Consider the following 10,075-nt stretch of genomic DNA (forward strand, 5'->3'; position numbering starts at 1 on the left):
GGCTGAGTGTTGTACCCAGACACCACTATTCCCAGGGCAAATCTCTAGCTTCTGCCACCCTCACTGTAACCCCACTTGGTAGGGCCTGCCCTTACAGTAAGGAACCCCTTCCTATGCTGATGGTGAGATCTCCTTTCCTCCCCACCACCAATGTATCACTCATTCCCCCTCTCTGGGTAGGGGAACCCATAACCTGACTGCCCTTACAGTAAGGAACCCCTTCCTATGCTGATGGTGAGATCTATACTTCCTCCCCACCCCCAATGTATCACTCATTTCCCCTCTCTGGGTAGGGAACCCCATAACCTGACTGCCCTTACAGTAAGGAACCCCTTCCTATGCTGATGGTGAGATCTCCTTTCCCCCCACCCCCAATGTATCACTCATTCCCCCTCTCTGGGTAGGGAATCCATAACCTGACTGCCCTTACAGTAAGGAACCCCTTCCTATGCTGATGGTGAGATCCCCTTTCCTCCCCACCCCCAATGTATCACACATTCCCCTCTCTTGGTAGGGAACCCCATAACCTGACTGCCCTTACAGTAAGGAACCCCTTCCTATGCTGATGGTGAGATCCCCTTTCCTCCCCACCATTTCCTCCCCACCAATGAATAACTGAGGTGAGTTCCCAGTGAATCCAGTGCCCAACGTACCTTTTCATAATAGAGGAGCTCATAGTCCAGAATGACTCCGTTGGGCTGGTCGGGTTGGGACCAAGACAGGGTGATGCTGTCCACTGTGCGGCTGACAAGGTGCATGATGGAAACACTTGATGGCGCTGCAAGGGGGGAAGAAACAAGAGATTTAGGGTCATGGGACATCCAGGCACCCTACAGCCCAGTCTTTCCTTCTATTGGGACGTCCGGGCACCCTACAGCCCAGTCTTTCCTTCTATTGGGGTGTCCGGGCACCCTACAGCCCAGTCTTTCCTTCTATTGGGACGTCCGGGCACCCTACAGCCCAGTCTTTCCTTCTATTGGGGTGTCCGGGCACCCTACAGCCCAGTCTTTCCTTCATTTGGGGCGTCCGGGCACCCTACAGCCCAGTCTTTCCTTCTATTGGGGTGACCGGGCACCCTACAGCCCAGTCTTTCCTTCTATTGGGACGTCCGGGCACCCTACAGCCCAGTCTTTCCTTCTATTGGGGCGTCCGGACACCCTACAGCCCAGTCTTTCCTTCTATTGGGGCGTCCGGGCACCCTACAGCCCAGTCTTTCCTTCTATTGGGGCATCCGGGCACCCTACAGCCCAGTCTTTCCTTCTATTGGGGCATCCAGGCACCCTACAGCCCAGTCTTTCCTTCTATTGGGGCATCCAGGCACCCTACAGCCCAGTCTTTCCTTCTATTGGGGTGACCGGACACCCTACAGCCCAGTCTTTCCTTCTATTGGGGTGACCGGACACCCTACAGCCCAGTCTTTCCTTCTATTGGGGTGTCCGGGCACCCTACAGCCCAGTCTTTCCTTCTATTGGGACATCCGGACACCCTACAGCCCAGTCTTTCCTTCTATTGGGACGTCCGGGCACCCTACAGCCCAGTCTTTCCTTCTATTGGGGTGACCGGACACCCTACAGCCCAGTCTTTCCTTCTATTGGGGTGTCCGGACACCCTACAGCCCAGTCTTTCCTTCTATTGGGGCGACCGGGCACCCTACAGCCCAGTCTTTCCTTCTATTGGGGTGACCGGACACCCTACAGCCCAGTCTTTCCTTCTATTGGGGTGTCCGGACACCCTACAGCCCAGTCTTTCCTTCTATTGGGGCGACCGGACACCCTACAGCCCAGTCTTTCCTTCTATTGGGGCGACCGGGCACCCTACAGCCCAGTCTTTCCTTCTATTGGGGCATCCAGGCACCCTACAGCCCAGTCTTTCCTTCTATTGGGAAATCCGGGCACCCTACAGCCCAGTCTTTCCTTCTATTGGGAAATCCGGGCACCCTACAGCCCAGTCTTTCCTTCTATTGGGGCACCCAGGCACCCTACAGCCCAGTCTTTCCTTCTATTGGGAAATCCGGGCACCCTACAGCCCAGTCTTTCCTTCTATTGGGACGTCCGGGCACCCTACAGCCCAGTCTTTCCTTCTATTGGGAAATCCGGGCACCCTAAGCCCAGTCTTTCCTTCTATTGGCACCCAGCACCCTACAGCCCAGTCTTTCCTTCTATTGGGGCGTCCGGGCCACCTACAGCCCAGTCTTTCCTTCTATTGGGGCGACGGGCACCCTACAGCCCAGTCTTCTTCTATTGGGACGTCCGGGCACCCTACAGCCCAGTCTTTCCTTCTATTGGGGCGACCGGGCACCCTACAGCCCAGTCTTTCCTTCTATTGGGGCGTCCGGGCACCCTACAGCCCAGTCTTTCCTTCTATTGGGGCACCCGGGCACCCTACAGCCCAGTCTTTCCTTCTATTGGGACGTCCGGGCACCCTACAGCCCAGTCTTTCCTTCTATTGGGGTGACCGGGCACCCTACAGCCCAGTCTTTCCTTCTATTGGGACGTCCGGGCACCCTACAGCCCAGTCTTTCCTTCTATTGGGGCATCCAGGCACCCTACAGCCCAGTCTTTCCTTCTATTGGGGTGACCGGACACCCTACAGCCCAGTTTTTTCCTTCTATTGGGGTGACCGGACCACCCTACAGCCCAGTCTTTCCTTCTATTGGGGTGTCCGGGCACCCTTACAGCCCAGTCTTTCCTTCTATTGGACATCCGGACACCCTACAGCCCAGTCTTTCCTTCTATTGGGTGACCGGACACCCTACAGCCCAGTCTTTCCTTCTATTGGGGTGTCCGGGCACCCTACAGCCCAGTCTTTCCTTCTATTGGGACATCCGGACACCCTACAGCCCAGTCTTTCCTTCTATTGGGGTGTCCGGGCACCCTACAGCCCAGTCTTTCCTTCTATTGGGACATCCGGACACCCTACAGCCCAGTCTTTCCTTCTATTGGGGTGACCGGACACCCTACAGCCCAGTCTTTCCTTCTATTGGGGTGACCGGACACCCTACAGCCCCAGCTTTCCTTCTTTGGGTCCGGGCACCCTACAGCCCAGTCTTTCCTTCTATTGGGACATCCGGACACCCTACAGCCCAGTCTTTCCTTTCTATTGGGACGTCGGGCACCCTACAGCCCAGTCTTTCCTTCTATTGGGTGACCGGACACCTACAGCCCAGTCTTTCCTTCTATTGGGGTGTCCGGACACCCTACAGCCCAGTCTTTTCTTCTAGTTGGGCGACCGGACACCCTACAGCCCAGTCTTTCCTTCTATTGGGGCGACCGGACACCCTACAGCCCAGTCTTTCCTTCTATTGGGGTGTCCGGGCACCCTACAGCCCAGTCTTTCCTTCTATTGGGAAATCCGGGCACCCTACAGCCCAGTCTTTCCTTCTATTGGGGCACAGGGCACCCTACAGCCCAGTCTTTCCTTCTATTGGGGCATCTGGGCACCCTACAGCCCAGTCTTTCCTTCTATTGGGGTGTCCGGGCACCCTACAGCCCAGTCTTTCCTTCTATTGGGGCGACCGGGCACCCTACAGCCCAGTCTTTCCCAGTTGGGGCGGCCAAGCAATCTATATGGTGTATATGAAGCTGTTTCCAGTCCCACTGGTGGGGGCGCCCATAGTGGGTAGAACGTTCCCCCCCAGCACACACTTCTCCTTGGATTCTCTTTCTGGGATCAGAAGGAATTCCTTGGGAATCAGCGTGGAAAATTCCATTGTTCCGGCAACATGAGTAACTCCCCAAGCATCAAACCCGGAAAATTGGTTTAAATCCCCGGCGCCACGGTGCAATCTAGTTAAGGAGCCGCTAGTTACGCTGTGAGGCACCAGGGGGCTCCGGCTGCAGGGGGGCCCCGGGGACACAGCGCCCCCAATCACACTGCTAAGGTGTTTGTATCAGTATCTAAAGGAATGAGTTCCCACACAGCCCAATGCCCCCAGCTGTCCCCCTCTGCCCTCATCTCTGCCCCCCGTGTCTGTCTGTGTGCGAGGGGCCTGGGGCAGTTCGTGGCTGATTTGCCCCTGTCACTGACTAATCAGGGGGAGTCACTGCAGGTGTTGCCCCCTCACCTGCCCCTGATTAGTGTCGGACGGGGAACGGACGGTGCCTCGGAGCCACATTTTCCGCATGAATAACAGAAATCTCTCCGACCCCCCCGCACTCCTTCCTCTGTGCAGTTGGATTCAGTGGCAGAATGTAGGGCAGGGGGGCTTTTGTGCTTCCCACTAACATATGGGGCATTAGCAGCAGTGTTACGTGGGATTCCGAGGGGCAGAACATATGCCCTGGAGTCAAGCTGCGCCCGACGGCTCATTTCCACCATCACCCCATCTCCAAGCTCACGGAGATACCCAGCCGCCCCCTTTCTCAGGTTTCTCCCAAGATCCTCTCTGCCTGTTTTGGCCCCTTCCCCACTAGGTAGTTTCTATTGGCTCCATTGGTCAGTGTAATGGGGCATATTCCCAATTCTCTTTCCATATTCCCAATTCTCTCTCCATATTCCCAATTCTCTCTTTCCCTATTCCCAATTCTCTCTCCATATTCCAAATTCTCTCTCCATATTCTCAATTCTCTCTCCATATTCCCAATTCTCTCTCCATATTCCCAATTCTCTCTTTCCCTATTCCCAATTCTCTCTCCATATTCCCAATTCTCTCTCCATATTCCCAATTCTCTCTTTCCCTATTCCCAATTCTCTCTCCATATTCCAAATTCTCTCTCCATATTCTCAATTCTCTCTCCATATTCCCAATTCTCTCTCCATATTCCCAATTCTCTTTCCATATTCCAAATTCTCTCTCTTTCCATATTCCCAATTCTCTCTCTCTCCATATTCCCAATTCTCTCTCTTTCCATATTCTCAATTCTCTCTCTCTCTCCATATTCCCAATTCTCTCTTTTTCCATATTCCCAATTCTCTCTTTCCATATTCCCAATTCTCTTTTCATATTCCAAATTCTCTCTCTCTCCATATTCCCAATTCTCCCTCTCTCCATATTCCCAATTCTCTCTCCATATTCCCAATTCTCTCTTTCCCTATTCCCAATTCTCTCTTTCCCTATTCCCAATTCTCTTTCCATATTCCCAATTTTCTCTCTTTCCATATTCACAATTCTCTCTCTCTCTCTCTCTCTCTCTCTCTCCATATTCCCAATTCTCTCTCTCCATATTCTCAATTCTCTCTCTTTCCATATTCCCAATTCTCTCTCTCCATATTCTCAATTCTCTCTCTTTCCATATTCCCAATTCTCTCTCTCTCCATATTCCCAATTCTCTCTCATCCATATTCTCAATTCTCTCTCTTTCCATATTCCCAATTCTCTCTCTTTCCATATTCCCAATTCTCTCTTTCCATATTCCCAATTCTCTCTCTTTCCATATTCCCAATTCTCTCTCTCCATATTCCTAATTCTCTCTCTCCATATTCCCAATTCTCTTTCCATATTCCAAATTCTCTCTCTCTCCATATTCCCAATTCTCTCTTTCCATATTCCCAATTCTCTCTCTTTCCATATTCCCAATTCTCTCTCTCCAATATTCCCAATTCTCTCTCTTTCCATATACCAAAATCTCTCTCTCCATATTCCCAATTCTCTCTCTCCATATTCCCAATTATCTCTTTCCATATTTCCAATTCTCTCTTTCCCTATTCCCAATTCTCTCTTTTCCTATTCCCAATTCTCTCTCTCCTTATTCCCAATTCTCTCTCTCTCTCCAAATTCTCAATTCACTTAATGGCATGGGGCAGTTCTAGAATGGTAGGCTTGGGGCATAACTCATGCTAGAGTAGAACCACGTGGTACAAATAATGCCAATTGATACACTCTATTGGCCAGTCCAACCCCATCTCTCGCTCCCCAATGTCCTCTGAGCCTGAACGGACCCCAGCCTGTAATTCTCATGTGAATGAGCTGCCGGGGGGTCAGGAATGTGGGCAGCAGAATTCCATTGCTAATGAGTGGGGGGGGGGGGGGGGGGGAGCGGGGGGGGGTGGGGTGGGGGGGGGGGGGCGGGGGGGGGGGGGGCAGGCAGCTGGGTTAGGGCTAATGAATGGGCACCTAAAGCAAAAGCACAAAACCACAGAGGGAAGGGGCAGAGGGCTGGGAGCCAAGGCTGGCACTGTATGGGCACAGGTACCTCACTATAGAGCAATCTGACCCTTTAACTGCTGGGGGCCCAGTGGCTCAGTGACTTGTTTTAGTATAGGTTATAAACAGGGTTTCACTCCCAAAGTTACAGGGGCAGTGGGGCTCAGTACCTTCTAGCTACACAGCTTAATCTCATTGGCTGAACTGGCTAGTTATACATCTCCTTGCCTGATTGGCTAGTTATGCATCTCCTTGGCCGGACTGGCTAGTTATATATCTCCTTGGCCAGACTGGCTAGTTATATATCTCCTAGGCCAGACTGGCTAGTTATATATCTCCTTGGCCGGACTGGCTAGTTATACATCTCCTTGGCCGGACTGGCTAGTTATACATCTCCTTGGCCGGACTGGCTAGTTATATATCTCCTTGGCCGGACTGGCTAGTTATATATCTCCTTGGCCGGACTGGCTAGTTATACATCTCCTTGGCCGGACTGGCTAGTTATATATCTCCTTGGCCGGACTGGCTAGTTATACATCTCCTTGGCCGGACTGGCTAGTTATATATCTTGACTGGCCAGTGATGCTTCTCATTGGCTGGATTTGCTAGCAACATACTGTACATTTATTGGCCGTCTAGGTTTATGTGGAGGTTGGTGGGTGAGGAGTGGGATCCCCAAGCCGTGGCTACTAGCCCACTGGGCACCAGGCCCCCGAGCAATGAGACCTGCCAACAAATTAAGGCCCCGGGCACAGAGCACCAGTTCAGACCTGGGAGGAGGGCAAAGCAGTTGGACAATACAGAGAGGAGGTGCCCCCAGGGGGCAGATGTGGTGCCAGGGGGGCACTTACCTGCTTGGTTGGTGGTGATATTGACGGAGGCAAAATGGGGTGAGTAGGGGCTCTGGTCGGTGACCCCATTAACCGCCTGGACCTCGAATGTGTACTGGGTGTGCGCCAACAGGTCGCTGATATAAACCCGCGGTTCTGTCAGGCCCAGCTGGCGTGGGGCAAACTGCACATTATCTCCACAACGAGTGCAAGCTCCCCGGCCCGAACCGCAGCTCTTGCAGATGATATTGTACACCAGGTCTTCTCTGCCCCCCGAATCTCTGGGGGGAGCCCATTCCAGCATCAGGGAGGTCTCATTCACACTGGAGATGACATTCTGGGGGGCAGACGGGATCGCTGCGAGGGGCAAAGAGAAAATGTCACATAACAATCGGGTCTGGGGGCAATTAAAGGGCAACTGATGGTAAATAAGGGGTAGAACTCCATAACGGAGCAGCGGGTTCCGCCAGTTCTGGGAGATCCATCATTCCTGGTACTGAAGCGCAGCTTTATAGATGGTCCATTGCAGTACCACTTCCAGCCACTAGAGCTTCTGTAAAACTACAACTCCCAGCACCCCCCCAAAACAGTAGTAGAGACACGGGATTAGTAGTAGAGACATGGGATGAGTAGTAGAGACACGGGATGAGCAGTAGAGACACAGGATGAGTAGTAGAGACACGGGATGAGTAGTAGAGACACGGGATGAGCAGTAGAGACACGGGATGAGTAGTAGAGACACGGGATGAGTAGTAGAGACACGGGATGAGTAGTAGAGACACGGGATGAGCAGTAGAGACACGGGATGAGCAGTAGAGACACGGGATGAGTAGTAGAGACACGGGATGAGTAGTAGAGACACGGGATGAGCAGTAGAGACACGGGATGAGCAGTAGAGACACGGGATGAGTAGTAGAGACACGGGATGAGTAGTAGAGACACGGGATGAGCAGTAGAGACACGGGATGAGTAGTAGAGACACGGGATGAGTAGTAGAGACACGGGATGAGCAGTAGAGACAGGGGATGAGTAGTAGAGACACGGGATGAGTAGTAGAGACACGGGATGAGCAGTAGAGACACGGGATGAGCAGTAGAGACACGGGATGAGCAGTAGAGACACGGGATGAGCAGTAGAGACACGGGATGAGCAGTAGAGACACGGGATGAGCAGTAGAGACAGGGGATGAGTAGTAGAGACAGGGGATGAGTAGTAGAGACACAGGATGAGTAGTAGAGACACGGGATGAGTAGTAGAGACAGGGGATGAGTAGTAGAGACACGGGATGAGTAGTAGAGACAGGGGATGAGTAGTAGAGACACGGGATGAGTAGTAGAGACACGGGATGAGTAGTAGAGACACGGGATGAGTAGTAGAGACAGGGGATGAGTAGTAGAGACAGGGGATGAGAAGTAGAGACAGGGGATGAGCAGTAGAGACAGGGGATGAGCAGTAGAGACAGGGGATGAGTAGTAGAGACACGGAATGAGTAGTAGAGACACAGGATGAATAGTAGAGACACAGGATGAGTAGTAGAGACACAGGATGAGTAGTAGAGACAGGGGATGAGTAGTAGAGACACTGGTGGGAACTTGGCACCAAAAGGCACCAGCTGGTACCTTCTGCCCCCCCAACCTACCAATGGGAGTGCCCTCTGTACCCAATTCCTACAGCCAATCATCTCTTCATATTCATGTCTGGTACCGTATCAGAACTCTTGGTTCCATATTAAAAAACATATAAGAGCCCATAGAGAGATCTGGTACCATATAGGCCCATATAGAGTTCTGGTACCATATAAACCCATATAGAGTTCTGGTACTGTATAAACCCATATAGAGTTCTGGTACCGTATAAACTCATATAGAGTTCTGGTACCATATAAACTCATATAGAGTTCTGGTACCATATAAACTCATATAGAGTTCTGGTACCATATAAACTCATATAGAGTTCTGGTACCATATAGGCCCACATAGAGTTCTGGTACCATATAAACCCATATAGAGTTCTGGTACCATATAAACCCATATAGAGTTCTGGTACCATATAGAGTTCTGGTACCATATAAACCCATATAGAGTTCTGGTACCATATAGAGTTCTGGTACCATATAAACTCATATAGAGTTCTGGTACCATATAAACTCATATAGAGTTCTGGTACCATATAGGCCCACATAGAGTTCTGGTACCATATAAACCCATATAGAGTTCTGGTACCATATAAACCCATATAGAGTTCTGGTACCATATAGGCCCACATAGAGTTCTGGTACCATATAAACCCATATAGAGTTCTGGTACCATATAAACCCATATAGAGTTCTGGTACCATATAGAGTTCTGGTACCATATAGGCCCACATAGAGTTCTGGTACCATATAAACCCATATAGAGTTCTGGTACCATATAGAGTTCTGGTACCATATAGGCCCACATAGAGTTCTGGTACCAGATAGACATATAAAGAGTTCTGGTACCTTGCTGGAGAGGAACTTACTGGTGCAGGGCATCTGCATTGGGTCGGAGTCGGACCGGTAGTACCCAGTCCGGCACACGCAGTTGGTGGCCCCTTCTGAGGTGGTGCGGCTGTTGATTGGACAATGGAGGCAGTTGTCATCCCCTTGATTGGCCTTGAACATCCCACTGGGACAGGCTGGGGGGGGGGAGAGAAACAGTAATCAGAACCTTCTGTCCTGGGAGCTCAGCCTTCTCTGTGATTGGCTCTTCCCTCAGTGTGTGATTGATGGGGTCAGTGTCTCCCTAGCAACCCCTAGCTGGTTCCTAATAGTGCCTGACCTGGCAACTGCCCCACCCCAGGGTGTCATGTAATGTGGGTCAGCCCTGCCCTACCCCCTCCATATGGTCACCCATATGGCACAATGTCATCCCCCATCTGCTCATCCACACAGCCCTGTGCCCAACCAACCGGCCGCGTACCGGCCAGCGGCTATTCCCTCTCCTTCCCTTCTACTCTAAGCCCTACTAACCCCGCAACATGGCAGCTCCCTCCCATATGTATAAATACAAATATACAGAGAGGGAATGTTCTGGGCACACAATAAGCTGTACCCCCATACTGTACTGTCTAAGGGAAACACTATGGCACCTCCTACCCATATGTATAAATACAAATATACAGAGAGGGAATGTTCTGGGCA

At 51.4% G+C, this 10,075-nt stretch overlaps 1 protein-coding gene across 4 annotated transcripts in view; it reads right to left on the reverse strand.

Annotated features, from left to right (window-relative positions):
- The window catches only part of LOC116410852 (ephrin type-B receptor 2), a 51,393-nt gene extending 41,793 nt beyond the window's left edge, over positions 1-9,600 (reverse strand). For 3 of the 4 annotated variants that reach the window (XM_031902065.1, XM_031902063.1, XM_031902064.1), the window contains exons 1-3: positions 9,415-9,599; positions 6,934-7,269; positions 654-778 (exon numbers count right to left, since the gene is read on the reverse strand). In XM_031902065.1, coding sequence (XP_031757925.1) covers positions 654-778; positions 6,934-7,269; positions 9,415-9,556 — 603 coding nt within the window. In that variant the 5' untranslated portion in view covers positions 9,557-9,599. Of the gene's footprint in view, positions 1-653; positions 779-6,933; positions 7,270-9,414 lie in introns of all 4 variants that reach the window. The other variant, XM_031902062.1, reaches the window with a different exon arrangement.
- Between the last annotated feature and the right edge of the window lie 475 nt (positions 9,601-10,075).

Source organism: Xenopus tropicalis, chromosome 5, assembly GCF_000004195.4.
Source record: "Xenopus tropicalis strain Nigerian chromosome 5, UCB_Xtro_10.0, whole genome shotgun sequence".
Lineage (NCBI taxonomy): Eukaryota > Metazoa > Chordata > Amphibia > Anura > Pipidae > Xenopus > Xenopus tropicalis.